At 41.2% G+C, this 15,041-nt stretch overlaps 2 protein-coding genes across 10 annotated transcripts in view; both read left to right on the forward strand.

Moving 5' to 3' along the window:
* The first annotated feature begins 2,117 nt into the window (after positions 1 to 2,117).
* Positions 2,118 to 5,209, forward strand: LOC143526449 (myelin and lymphocyte protein-like). Its single transcript, XM_077020922.1, has 4 exons — positions 2,118 to 2,272; positions 4,180 to 4,347; positions 4,568 to 4,702; positions 4,796 to 5,209. The coding sequence occupies exons 1-4, from the start codon at positions 2,183 to 2,185 to the stop codon at positions 4,868 to 4,870; spliced, it is 468 nt and encodes a 155-aa protein (XP_076877037.1). The 5' UTR covers positions 2,118 to 2,182; the 3' UTR covers positions 4,871 to 5,209.
* Positions 5,210 to 9,001: 3,792 nt separating this feature from the next.
* Positions 9,002 to 15,041, forward strand: part of slc8a1a (solute carrier family 8 member 1a) — a 44,805-nt gene continuing 38,765 nt past the window's right edge. For 7 of the 9 annotated variants that reach the window (XM_077014300.1, XM_077014453.1, XM_077014725.1 and 4 more), the window contains exon 1: positions 9,002 to 9,108. The gene's annotated coding sequence lies outside the window, so the exon portion shown is untranslated. Of the gene's footprint in view, positions 9,109 to 11,489; positions 11,776 to 15,041 lie in introns of those variants that run through there. The other 2 variants (XM_077015075.1, XM_077014385.1) reach the window with 2 other exon arrangements.

Genomic DNA, 15,041 nt, shown 5'->3' on the forward strand with positions numbered 1-15,041 from the left:
TAACTAAGCCATCACTGGTTCTAGTTGACACAGGGACTTGAGGTGACCAGGCCTGGTGGAGCTCTGCTGCAGTGGAAGAGGGACTGGCTTTGGGTTTTCTAACCAACAAACGTTCCTACTGAGCAGTTGTCTTGTGGGGTCTGCCGGACCTGGGCTCGTCAAAAACATCTCCAGTCTCTTCAAATCTTTTTAAATTCTTTGTACTTTAATGGTGCCAGCCACCTCTGCAGTGGATTTGGTCTTCAGCATCTTGATAATCAAGGGTCGCAGGATGGATTTTTGGCATGTTGTCAGCAGTCACGTTGCAGTGCAAGTGAAGGTCTGGGGTGCTGGAGTTCTTTTTATACACACCCACTAATTAACCAATCAATTAGTGAGCACAGGTGAGGCTGTAAACTAGGATTGGGTGCATTATATGACAAGGCGACAAAACTTTTGTCTTGCTAAAATTTGACCTTTCTGTGTTCATTAAATGATCAATATTTCTGCAGTAAAGCAAATTTATTTTCATAAAGGGTTTCAGCTTTCATATGAGTCATTTCTAAAACCAATCAATGAATTTAAAGTCAGGTTATAAGCTTCTGTTTCCACAACATGGATAAGCAACAGAACTTATGTCAGGGACTGTATATGTATGGAATATGCATAAGTCGACTGTCACCTAACAACAGGCTTGGAACTTGTCGTTGCTCTCGGCCAAGTAGTTTCATGGCCATCGACAACTAACCATAACCAAAGATATGCCTTTGCTTCACCCAGCAAATATGGCTTTATATTTGAAAGGCCCATATTGGCCAGCAGATGATAGTAACACACTGAAAAATACGAAGGGACACATTTGTTCCAAAGTTATTCAAATTGTTAAGTTGAATATTAAGCTGAGGGAGTGATAGCTGCTAACTGCTAAAGATCAGAAATGGCTACAGTACACTAAAATCATACAGAAGTAAAACTACTTCTTTCAATGAAGATATGTGTTTGAATAAATATTAGACCATTTAGAACCACAGAGATTAGAACTAAAATTGATGTACCATTGTCATGTTTTTGTGACAATAAGTAACATAACATAAAAGTCTGAGAGCAGGACGTATGACCACAAGCAAAGCAGTTGAAATGTGAAAATGAAACTCAACATCGTAAGGAATCACTAACTGAATATGAATGACAAACATATAGCAGTGTGAAAAGTTATGTATCCAGTGTATAGCTGATGTCACTGTGCCCTATGAAAAATTATGTATCCAGTGCAGCTCATATCACCATGTCTAATGAAAAGTATGGTTCCCTGTGGATGTCACTGTGGATGTAGCTGATGTCACTGTATCTTATGTAAAATGTTCCTCACAGGCATAGCTACTTGACTTGAATAATATAATCATTTGAAAATATTTGAAAAGTCCTTCATAGTGTATGTGAATAAATGGAAGTAGATACTTCCCACTTCTGCAACAGACTGAGTAGTTTGTCTCTCATTTTTAATGTAGCTTAGGAATGGCACTTTCTTGGGCCTCTTAGTAGAGCCTAATTCTTGTAGCTTTTGGATTTGTCTGAGGAAACACCTTGTAGATGGCCTGAAGTGGATTCTCTAGGTGTTCATCAATTCATGGGCATGTACATAAACAGGAAACACTGGTTCATAGACCTTGGCAAACAAGTACAGTGTATGACATACCCTATAAAGAAAGAAACACATTTAAATAGGGTATGTTTTGCTTGTTGTGCACTAGCTACTGTTGAAGCAGATGGTATAAGTCAGAATTGAGAGAATCTTAATGTTACCAATCAGATCCCAACTTCTGGCTACTATACAAAAATCATCATAAATCTAAGAATTTTGTCCTTTTAACATCACTGGAAATGTTAAGTGGTGATGCAGAATGAGCTTTATGTGGAACATTTTAGCAGCTACATGAATAATTATTCTGACTTTACATGGAAACCTCAATTCTCCCAAACTCAGCGTTCAGCTTTGACACATGCAGCAGGAGAGAGAACAAAGCTGTCATGGTTCCAGCACACACATTCCCACAGAGGTGTTACTGAAGACCTTCAGTCATTCTCCTGCAGGGTGTGTTTTGGGGAAGCTGGTTCTGCTGCCTCTCAGTCAGGCAGACTCAAATACACACCCTCACCCCTCTCTCATCACATCTGCTGGAGGAGTTAGAGAGCTTGTGCACACATGGCGTCCGACGGGAGACACCTGGGCCGTCTGCCCAGTGGTATGGGCATCTGCTGCTCCATCCCTGACCTGCTCTTCCTCCCTGAGCTCGTGAGACTCATCTTCTTCTTTAACTTTATCTGTAATGTCCAGGGACTTGTTCTCTTCTATGCTGACACACAAACCCTTTCAGAACTCATAACACCTGACAGATTACTCTATATTAAGACTCCTATTTATTCATTAGTTTTATGGAATGTTTAACTTCAATTACATTTTCAAAACAAAAGTCACACATTATAAACTCTAAGAGGGTGTACTGAACTAAGGTGGATTAATAGGTTATACAAGTGACAATGATTACATGTACCTTATTGTTGTAGTCATTCAAAGGAAATAATCCACTGTTATTACTTCTCTCAAACTGTGATAGTATTACCTAATTATTACTAATGACTAATAATCTTTACTTACTCATGAAAACAAAGAATGTAACAACTTATAGCTCTTTAAATTACAGTAAATGTAATCCCATAAAATGTATAGCATTGTGATTAGACTCTTTGACAGACTGTTAGAGTTCACTGTGGTGAGTTTCAGTTCTGATCACTGATTCTCTTCCAGTAATGTTTTTATTTTCATATGACTCTCCGCTGGTTACAGCCAGATAGTACTGATAGTACAGATGGAGCATGTGACATGATTTATGTTTTAAATACATTGATTAATAATTAGCTAATAATTTGCAATGGGAATTACGTAGAAATCAGTGAGTAACACAGCAAATTCTAAATCTAATTAAATCAATCACGGCAATGAAATTATAAGAATTTAAATTCAAATGTATCGCTATTGGATTTATATTTAGAGAAAAGTTTTTATTTATTTATTTATTTTAAATATATTTTTTCAAAAGCTGTTTCAGACCTGAGCACAGATTCATTTTCAGTATTGTTTTTACCTTTGTATGGATGACATATTGTCACGGTACGGCGGCCCCCTACTGGTCGCCCCCGTCTACAGCAGCAGCTTGTCCTGTGGGTGTGGCGTTGTGTTCGTCCCTCAGGTGGGCGGAGCTCGCGATCCGTCTCACCTGAGGGTCGTTTGTTCGTCTATATATGTCTTGTCTTTGTACCAGTTGACTGCTGGTTATTATATCCTTAATTCGGATCAGTTCACGGGTTTTGGTTTGCGCACTTTACATATTAAACCATCCTTTTTCCCTGAGACTTGGCGTGATCGCTTCCATTTATTTTCGCTCACCCTGCCCGTCACACATATAACATCATATTTATATGGACTACATATAACAATGGCATATTTATATGGACTACATATAAGAATGGCATATTTATATGGCCTATATATAAGAATGCCATATTTATATGGACTACATATAAGAATGGCATATTTATATGGATTACATATAAGAATGGCATATTTATATGGCCTATATATAAGAATGCCATATTTATATGGTTTACATATAAGTGCTGCCATATTTTTTCTGCAATGGCTGCTCACACCTATGTGCGTGAACTACATAACAGCTAAGCTAATGTGATTAATGTTTGAAATTAATGTAATACATTAAGTGTAGTTACTATGCTTGACTCATCTGTAACTCACAGCATTTTTCCTAGTGTTAGTGCCACCCAATTCCAGTCACTAGCTAATTATATCACCCCCATTTCACAACACCTCCAAGCCCAGAGGCAAACGTGGCCAGCATCCGCATATTTTCAAGTGAGCGTGACACCTTGAGCAAACACAAGCTAATTTAAGAGGAGAACTTTTAATCATTTTTAATTAATGTGGTTAATTTTTCTGCATTTTCTTAATGAAATTAAGAAAACTATGAAGGTCTGACCGATGCCTCCTTCAGCAAACAGATGTGGTGCCCAGAAATTGTGCTTTGTATTGTTTCATTGTATTGTTAGTATCTGTTTAGTTATGTTCAGGATGGAAGGAGGTGTTGGATATGTAGGTGTTTATAAATCATTTTTCTTGTCTTACAGGTGTTTGGGGGGCTGGTGTGGATCCTGATAGCATGTACCTATATCGACCCGGCTAACCCCCAGGCCTACGTCATGGCCGTCTCTCTCCTCTGTTTCATTTGCACCTTCCTGTGGATGATTATATTCACCTGTGGCTGTCATAACAACCGGAACTCCTGGGCAACTGTGGTGGGTCCTCACTACAAGTATTCACACACACACACACACACACACACACACACACACACACACACACACACACACACACACACACACACACACACACACACACACACACACACACACACACACACACCTCACACTGCAAGTCTTTGCCATCACACAGTCCTAGTGTGATGTGTTAATGATGTGTGTTTATATGTGTTTATGTGTTTCTCTCTGTGTGCAGGACGTGCTGTATCATTTCCTGGCCTCTGTGCTTTACCTGAGTGCTTCTGTACCACTAGCCATGGTCACCTTGGACAATAGTTATTTCACCAATTCAACCGAATTTAAGACTTACCGGTTCAACATCTCTTCAGTGGTAAATTGCAAATCAACTAAGAAGAATTGCATTAAATCACATCAATTTCCACCCAGTTTCCTTTGAGGTGACACGATGCTCTCTCTGTTTCAGGTGTTTTCATACCTGGCCACACTGCTGTATGTCATACACACAGTTTTCTCCGCCATCCGGTGGAAATCTTTTTAAATCAGAATGCCAGCCTTCCTCCTCCTCTTCCTCCTGCACCCTGATTAACAGCTGTGCATTGAATAAAAATGAACAGAAATTGCTAAAAATGAAATGAAAACGAATGAGTCACTGTTTATCATTTAACCAGTTAAACCAGTTATGAGTGTTACAGTAGGTATAAAAGAACCAATGCAAATTCTACAGGGCAACAAATACAAATAGATAAATATCATAGTACCTTTTATGCTGGAGTTGATTAGACTTCATGTATAGTTTTAGTTTTTAGTTAATTTTTAATTATATATTACTTATACATAAATAAAGCCTTTGATGCACTTAATATATTTTAAGAGAGTGTGAACATGTACAGTGTCTGGTTTTTGCCCATACTTGGTCTCTTCAATGTCTAGCAGTTGTCTGCCAACACAGCTGAGATCCACTTTCCTTAGTATCACTTTTTCATAATATTCATAATAACATTCATAATGACAATACATGGGTGACAGAAGAATTCTGAAAATATATTTGGATTTATTATGCAAAAATACAAAAACAAAAAGCAAGATAATTATTCGAAGGAAGCAAAAATTACAAGTGAATTCAACACTAATTGCACTAATTACTGTGACGCCGGAGGTGTCGGGACAGAGGCGGCCGGAGACGGAGGTTGAACAGACGGATGTTTATTGTCCATGGCAACCAAACCAGTAAAGCTCTTAGTGCGCACACTGCAGGTGATGCAAGGTAAAGCTCTTAGCGCACACACTATAAGTGATGCAAGGTAAAGCTCGTAGCGCACACTAGTAAGGCTCGTAACGCATACACTGCAAGTGTTGCAAAGTAAAGCTCGTAGCGCGCACGCAGGTAGGGAACGCAGTGACAGACACGCAGAGACACTCATGTAGCGGCAATGTGCAGCACTGGACCAGACGACCTGCGGGCTTAAGAAGAGCAAAGTAAACAAGAAACAGGTGCTCAGTATGATGGTGATTGCGACTGTGGGAGTGGTTGCGTGTGCAGGGGTGTGTGCTGGGATCGGCTGCTGGCCGGGATGCGCGCCCTCTGGTGGCGACCCGGCCCCCTCACCGTGACAATTACAAGTGACAAGACAGATCTGTAGTTACCTTCTGATGGATTCATATAATGCAGAATTACATAATCCCTGTTAGTAATGTGAATAGCTGTTTTATGTATGTTTGGATATGTATTTATGTATTTTTAAATTTTTGAATCTTAAAAGCTTGAGGTTCAGCACTCTGCCACAGGTGTGGTTCTTGAAGCTCACTGTGTTCTTGTGTGTGTGTGTGTGTGTGTGTGTGTGCGTGTGCGTGTGCGTGTGCGTGTGTGTGTTACATGCAAGGCACAGGTGTAACCTCTTTGGTGTTATTTATTCAGTGTGTGGAATTCCATTGTCATTAACCTTTTCTACAACTCCACCTTCTCTTAAGAAAGTATTCAAGAATCACACCGTATATTGTCATCAACTGCCACTTTCTAAATTTCCAGTTTGGAGGCACCAGTGAGAAACACCAGTGAGAGGCACCAGTGAAAGACACCAGTGAGAGGCACCAGTGAAAGAAACCAGTAAGAGGCACCAATGAAAGACACCAGTGAGAGGCACCAGTGAAAGACACCAGTGAGAGGCACCAGTGATAGGAACCAATAAGCGGCACCAGTAAGAGGCACCAGTGATAGAAACCAGTAAGAGGCACCAGTGAGAAACACCAGTGAGAAACACCAGTGAGAAACACCAGTGAGAAGCACCAGTGAGAGGCACCAGTAAGAGACACCAATGAGAAACACCAGTGAGAGGCACCAGTGAGAAGCACCAGTGAGAGGCACCAGTGAGAGGCACCAGTGAGAGGCACCAGTGAGAGACACTAGTGAGAGGCTCCAGTGAGAAACACCAGTGAGAGGCTCCAGTGAGAGACACCAGTGAGAGGCTCCAGTGAGAGACACCAGTGAGAAACACCAGTGAGAAACACCAGTGAGAGGCTATTGTTCCTCTTCACAGGGAAGACCAAATCATTCTACTGTACTTTATTAAATTGCATAGTTGTTGATTCCTAAATATGGCTTTCTTTGATTTGCCACAAATATAAATGCAATGTTATACACTTTAATCATGACATTTTTGTTCCTTTTGTTTTTAATAACAGCTAATAAATAATTCCCCGTCATCTTAGACAGCACCCACAGACATTACACAGTGTTGCCCCCACATTCAGGTTGCTACGCCCTGACCAGGTGGGGGCGCTGTACATTAAATCAGTTTCTGCACCTCTCTCCACTCTGTCACATTCTCACATTGTCAGTTTACTAATGTATCTGCAGGAAAGTAGATGTAGTTTATGAGTGTGTGTGTGCACATGAATGGATGTGTGTGTATGTGAGTGTGTGTGCTTGTGTGTGTATGTTTGAGAGCGTGTGCATGTGTGTGTGTGCGTGTGTGTGCGCGTGTATGTGTGCACATGTGTGTGTGTGTGTGCTTGTGTGCATGTGTGTGTGTGTGTGCATGTGTGTGTGCGTGTGTATGTGGGTGTTTGTGTGCACATGTGTGTGTGTGTGTGTGTGTGTGTGTGTGTGTGTGTGTGTGTGTGTGTGTGTGTGTGTGTGTGTGTGTGTGTATCCATGTATATTTGGGTATGTGAGCGTGTACACACTTTGGAGAGTTTTAGAGTGATCCCACCAATACCCCAGGGGCTTCATCTCCTGTTTGACATTTAGGACCTGTGTTTAAAAATAGACAATCTAGTGGAATTTAAAGGATAAGATTCAAGATGTGTTTGTGAGAGCTTTCAGACACGCATGGACTCTTTACACCTAAGGTTGAAAAGGTTCTCCAGCAAATCCAGGAAGACCTTTTAAAAAAATATTTTTTTAAGAACGTAAACATTCTCCAGCAAAGTTGTAAAATACTGCACTTAGTGTGTGTACTGTGCAAAATAGAAGATCATGAACGCAGAATTATAACATTGTAAACGGAGACTCTGAATAATGCGAGCAGACAGTGGTGGGAACCACCACCACTTCTCTTATCCTTTTGCTCTCTACTCTTACAGGGATAAACTGTAAAAAAGTATACTGTATATTCTGCTATGCCAGTGGACACACTGCGTCGTAAACGTCGTAACGCGAACTTCATGTTTGGTATGCTCGGCGGAAGAATACACTGTTATGCGGCTCGGGACCGAGGAGGACAGCGTCAACCCAGTCACATTATACGCCGTTTTACCTTGCTGCTACATGTATATATATATATATATATATGTGTGTGTGTGTGTGTGTGTGTGTGTGTTCCTCTTTCATGGCTTCATGTCTGTTTGATCAGAGCAAAGCTTTACGTAAGGCAGCTTTGAGAGAGCAGATGTGGAGACTACTCTCTGACATCCCAGTCCACAAAGAAGAGGAATCATGGTTCTGGTAGACAATATCATCTCTTCTGTCTTGGCATAGGATGGAACCCAGCTGGACTTCAACACAACTGATCTAGGATAAGCAGACAGGCACAGTCACGTCCCTGTAACAAGACCCCAACCATATACATTAAAAGGCAAGTTCAGTTTCATGTGTGTAATGCTTTTCATGACACGTCTTCATAAAGTAGTAGTAGAAGTAGAACTCAGAACGCTGGCATTAGAAACCAGCCAATTACTGATCAGAATCAAACACCTGAAATGCAACTAGGCCAGGTGTGCAGCCATGGTGTTTGTACATCACCTACTCATCCGTACGCTGCACACCTCTCTCTCAGGAACATCTGGTAGGACTCTCAGGCGGCCTGTAGATCGCAGCTCCGACGTGTCCCGGAACACCCCTGTACGACTGGACATGCGGGATTCTGGGAAAGACAGAGCCATCAGATGTGCTGACTCCACGCCGTTCACACACACACACACACACACACACACACACACACACACACACACACACACACACACTCACTCTCTCTCACACCCGCATACACCTGCCTGAGCGGTGGCGAGGACCCAGCGGACGCCGGGCTTATCTGCGTGTGGCTGAGGAGCCGCAGACCAGGCAGGCAGGTGTTGAGTGTGGGGGGAGACGAAGCGCTGGGAGCACAGCCTTGTAAGGAAGTGGAGGGAGGGAGGAGGAGGATAAGCGAGGCTGCCCATGTTTAGAGCCTCCCGGACAGCTCGGCCTGCCGCGAACAATGCCTGCTTCTGTTAAATTTAGACCACTTATCGGATAGCTCTCTCTCAGTTCTGTCTCACTACGTCTCTGGATCCACACAGGTGAGTTTGGGTTTATGAGCACTCTGTTTTTGTTATATTAGCATTTATTAAGTGATGTCTATGAGGTTGAGATGTGGTGTATCGGTCGGCTGTGTTTACCGGGTGTTTGGGATGCTGAGAGAGATGTTCCTGATGTAAGCTTGTCTGATGAACTTTGCGGACCTGACTAGAGGTTGTTCTATATACGTCAGATCAGTTCTGTAACTCATGTCCTTTGAAGGATTTGATGTATGCTTTGGGGGGTTTGCTTTTGTAAAAGGTGTGTTGTGATTATGTCAAAAAGCAGATTTGTACTACATGGCCAAGCTGAACACATAGTGAAGATTGTTGAACTTTGAATATTTTCTCAGTTACAAGTTTAAAACTATAATTGTGAGAGCCAAACTACATACAGTCATCTGAAACACAAACAAAATATTATTGATACCAGTTATGACGCAACTAAAAGATCAGTGCTCTTTATAAGATGAGTGAGAGAGAGAAAAGGTGATCTGGTCAGTTGCACAGAGTACAGAACCCTGGGTGCATTTATGGTTATGAAATCACACTTGAGTGAAATCTACTATCACTCTAGATTTCATAGAAGTGCAGATGGCCCACTGTATAGAATGTTGTATGTTGGGTGAACCTTCAAACAGAACTTGGTTGCAAAAAGTGATCATCTGGTGCAAGGCGTTTGTTCTTGTTAATCCATTTCCAACTTTGGCTCCTCACTTTGAGTTCTTATGTAAAATGTCAAAATTTGTCCAATTTGACACTAAATGAAATGTACTTGAGATTTACAAAGAGAATTGGTGAAGATGACGTGAGCTGTGGAGCAGATTTGGGATGTGATACGTTTGCTGTTGAAAGAGCTCTGAAGATGGTGCTTGAACTTTATGAGACACTTGTAAATTATAATACATTTATTATGCAAGCTTAATCAAAACATGGTGAGCAGTCGTGCAAATAAACGTCTACTGATAAAATCTAGAGCTCTGACAACCTACTATATATGGCAATGTACATTTAGTAATCTGGTGTGTGTGTGTGTGTGTGTGTGTGTGTGTGTGTGTGTGTGTGTGTGTGTGTGTGTGTATGTGGTTATCATGCCTAGTTTTTTCTCATGACATGACTCGTGACAAACTGCCCAGCAGCCAGTGACACATGGTTGCTCCTGAGGGGCATTTTGTTGGCCGAGTCAACCAAGCTCACAGATGTCGAGGGACTGGGGCCAGGCTGGTGGTCTGGGGCGAGACTGGGGGTCTGGGGCCAGGCTGGGGGTCTGGTGCTCTGAACATGTTGGATGTAGCTGGTCCCTGGGTCTGGAGCCGGGTGAGGGGATACCCCCAAATCCTGTAGAGCAGTTTGGGGTGCACTTGGAGATTCAGCTGGGGGAGCCCTGTTCCTAAGCCCACCATATTTCAAGGCCTTCTTCCATTCCAGTGCGCCCACTGTTAAGTTACGCAAGGTGAAGCCTACCTGCAGTATTAAACACTCACTCCTAAACCAGTCCAAGCTGGGTTCTCCTATATCGCTGCTTTGCTGCCCTGGGCAGTGCTGCTTCTAGCCGAGTTACCAGCCATGAAGGAATATCTGTGAAGAGCACTTCACAAACATCTCCTCGGTTATTACACACCACAGTCCCACCAGTACCTCTACCTTTCCTTTCACCACTACATTGATTCTAGAGTGTATTCTTTGTCTTATCGCCACTATTTGTTTCTCACTCTATTTCACTATTCTCTATTTTCACTCTATATCAGTTATTCTCCATCTTCCAGCATGAGATTACAGAGGGGATTAGGAATGCACGGCATTGGTCTGGCGTACGTCAGACACCTGTGTTTAGACAGCTAGAATGTTTTGTTGCTCATTCTCCGTTTCCTTATGTCTGCGCGCTGGGGTTTAATAGTCGGACTAAAGTGTCCTCATGTCAGACGACCGGCTTCTTCGTCTTTCTGCAGCGCAGTTAAAAAGAAACTTTAAAAGCGTCTTTCAGTGCTGAGGAAGGACCGTCGCTTTGACCAGTACAGCCCAGGCATATCTGAGGAATGATCCGCCCCAGTATGGTTATCAGTTATTAATATTAATATCAATATTAATTCATATGAATTATTCTGCCTTGATTCCTTTGTTATTATGAACTTATGAAAACGCATGGCGAATTCAATCTATAGTAATTACTTTCTCGCCACGATTAACATAGGACTATTTAATCCTGGCCAAGTTCCGAGTGCAATACGACCTACAGAATATCAAATGATGTTTCAATGGTGTTTCAATTGTGTTGGCGAGTTATGCGCGTCCGAGCTCAGCGCCAAAAGCCCCTTTCTCACTCCACCTCTCCACTCACCCTCTCACTCCACCTCTCCACTCACCCTCTCACTCCACTTCTCCACTGCACCTCTCCACCTCGAGCTCGTAGGAGAGTGTCTCTTGGGAAAAGGACGGTCTTGTCCTGCTCCTGATCGCTCTGTGGTGCCTGAATCAGATACATCTCTGGCCACGGAATGCAGATGATGAAGGAAAGGTGTCTACCAGTGACTATTAGTCAATATCAAATCACCATCGGCTGTTTGACTCATCCTGAATGTTTGACCTGATTTTATTTTGATCGGAAGCGTCGACCCAGCTGCAAGGGTTCTTCCCCCCAGATCTATAGAAGCATCTCTCTAGATCGGAAAGGTATTTCAGCATTTTCTGTACTAAAATATATATAATAAATATATAATATAGGCTATATAAAAATATATATTCGATATTTCACTGCGCAAGCTTTATAGGGTTCTGCACGCTGTGCCTGTTAATTAATTAATGCTTGTGATCAAAACAATAGTACAAAAGGAGGAAATATGTTTAAGCTTAGAGACCGGAGTACATTCTTAAACGCAAAGCAGGAAAAGTTCGGCATTAGTTGAAAACGAACATTAATCTGTCTAAGGGTAATTGCGAGCACTCTTGATTTTAACTTTGAAAGTATTTCACGTTGCTGAATTACGTCGCTAAATAAGCAATCTAGCGGTTTAATAATATCGAACATTTCTCCCAACCTGTGCTTAGGCATTCATAACGTCTTCAGGAGCAGTTAGGCATTAGGCATGAAATACAGTTTACTTGATCAGATATTTCTATATCTTTTCCCCAAAACATAGTGTCTAAATATAGTTGTTTCCTTACGAACTTTTTAGTGTTTTTTTATTTGTCAGATGAGTGATTTGTGTAAAGAACATGAGATTAACGATATGATTTCGTACCACTGTTCATGGCATTAGCGAACAACAAGAGAGAAATAGTCTATTATGAATAACATTATGTGCATTAAAGCACATAATCTCACAATTTTGTTCATTTGATTATCTTAACTTACGTAGTAGCATACTGCATAGTCTAAACACTACACGTTTAGACTCTTAACTATAAATATACTATATTCTGAAATTTATATCATTTTGTATATTTATTGCTCTCTATTGGACTTTGCTCTTTCTGCACAATGCAACATTTTCAACTTCTGGTAGATGTTCGCTGCAGTGAAGGTCGCAGGGAGGGAGCGAAACACGAGTACGAAAGTCTTTTATTCTCCGTAGAAGAATATTACTAGACACTAACAAACGAGCACAGCGGCGAGCTAGCCAGAGAAACATGCTAGTAGCAGTGCTCACGAGCTGCTGCACGCGGCACACAGCGCGTGCTCTCTGGAGCTGTACAGGTGAGGCATGCGCACCGCTGGAGGAGCGTGCAAACGCAACAAAGGAGGTTAATAAGCCACAGGTGTGTTTAATTATTAGGTGATTGGGAGCACGTGTGTGTGTGTGGTGTGTGTGTGTGTGTGTGTGTGTGTGTGTGTGTGTGTGTGGTGTGTGATATGTGTGATGTGTGTGTGTGTGTGTGTGGTGTGTGTGTGTGTGTGTGTGTGTGTGGTGTGTGTGTGTGTGTGTGTGTGTGTGTGTGTGTCTATATGGTTTACAAAGACTAAAAACAAGGTTACTGACCAGCCTTACAAGGACACCCAGGTATACAAGGACATCCCAAGTGTCCTTGTAATTCCGAGAGCATGAATGTTGTTTTCTGACTTAAATAAATCAAATCAAATCAAATCAAATATATTTGTATAGCGCTTTTCACAACACATGTTGTCACAAAGCGCTTTACAGGATTAAGAATCCCCAAGAGATTTTTGGAGTTTCCAAAAAATGTCCTTTTATACCACAATGTGTATGTGTGTTACAATGATGTCCTCTGAAACCAATGAATGGTATAGAAGTATTACACAATTTGGCGGGAATTTTTACAACATTTCCCGCGAAACAATGTAACCAATTTCCTCGCGGAACGAAGGCATCATTTTTTCCCGTGAAAGAGGAGGATTTTCACAGAGGCAGGATCTTCACGGAGGGGCAGGATCACAGAATTTAAAAGTAAGTAATTTGTTTGTATTATTTCCTATATTTCATGCCATGTGGGGAATACACATATTTGTCATATTGGGCCATCCACATGACGTCTGACGTTTAATATATGTTTACGATGACAAAACAAGCATTCATTCAAAACAATTAAAATCATAAAAACAGGTACGGTGACAGATAAACGCGCACTCTCATAAGCAGCTGTCATCATCGCTGTGCGTGTGGCGGTGTGGTCTGTCGCTGACTCGTTAAAGGAGAGAACGGGCCTCTACGCCTCCATGCTAATGTTATATTGGAAATTCCGTAGGGTCGCTAGCGGAAATTAGCATTATAATCGCGTTGCTAATTTGGTTTCTAAAACATCACGTACAGCATACTTTCTCATGTAGGAGCATCAAAGCACTGATAAATGTTTGTGATCTAAACAGCAGGCTAGAGCTACTCATTCTATATTATGTTTTGTACTGTGCTGGTGTGAATAGCTAAGAAATTATATGGCACAATTAGCTTGATGCTAATGTTATATTGGAAATCCCATAGGGTCGCTAGCGGAAATTAGCATTATAATCACGTTGCTAATTTGCTTTCTAAAACATCACGTATAGCATACTTTCTCATGTAGAAGCATCAAAGCACTGATAAATGTTTGTGATCTAAACAGCAGGCTAGAGCTACTCATTCTATATTGTGTTTTGTACTGTGCTGGTGTGAATAGCTAAGAAATTATATGGCACAATTAGCTTGATGCTAATGTTATATTGGAAATCCCATAGGGTCGCTAGCGGAAATTAGCATTATGATCGCGTTGCTAATTTGCTTTCTAAAACATCACGCAGGGTTGCCAACTCTCACGCATTGAGCGTGAGACACACGCATTTGACCGTTTTCACACGCTCTCACGCCACACTTCCGATATCTCACGCCGAAAAAATCTATCTTGGTATTTGTCCTTAATTCTGTATATGTGTACATTTAGTTATGGTTTAAAGGGACATGATTTCTGTTTCAGGCCTCAATTATTTAGTGTTGGTATTTGTTCATAATTCTGTATGTGTACATTTAGTTATGGTTTAAAAGGACATGATTTCTATATTGGGTCATGTATTTAGTGTCTTGCTGTTGGTTATGACTGACATCTTTGTACATTTATATATGGTTCACAGGGGATGATAGTAGCTATATCGTGACAACTATTTAGTGTCTTGGTATTTGTCCTTAATTGTGTATATGTGTACATTTAGTTATGGTTTAAAGGGACATGATTTCTGTTTCAGGACTCAAGTATTTTGTGTATTGGTATTTGTTTCTGATTCTCTATAATATGTGTACATTTAGTCATGGTTTAAAGGGACATGATTTCTGTTTCAGGCCTCAATTATTTAGTGTATTGGTATTTGTTCATGATTCTGTATGTGTACATTTAGTTATGGTTTAAAGGGACATGATTTCTATTTCAGGACTCAAGTATTTAGTGTCTTGCTGTTGGTTATGACTGACATCATTGTGCATTTATATATGGTTCACAGGGGATGATAGTAGCTA

Source organism: Brachyhypopomus gauderio, chromosome 1 (assembly GCF_052324685.1).
Source record: "Brachyhypopomus gauderio isolate BG-103 chromosome 1, BGAUD_0.2, whole genome shotgun sequence".
Classification (NCBI taxonomy): Eukaryota; Metazoa; Chordata; class Actinopteri; order Gymnotiformes; family Hypopomidae; genus Brachyhypopomus; species Brachyhypopomus gauderio.

Coding starts and splice junctions, on each gene's coding strand:
- LOC143526449 (XM_077020922.1), top strand. CDS start 2,183: ATGGCGTCCGACGGGAGACACCTGGGCCGTCTGCCCAGTGGTATGGGC. Junction 2,273..4,179: donor TGCTCTTCCTCCCTGAGCTC/GTGAGACTCATC, acceptor CTTGTCTTACAG/GTGTTTGGGGGGCTGGTGTG. Junction 4,703..4,795: donor GGTTCAACATCTCTTCAGTG/GTAAATTGCAAA, acceptor TCTCTGTTTCAG/GTGTTTTCATACCTGGCCAC.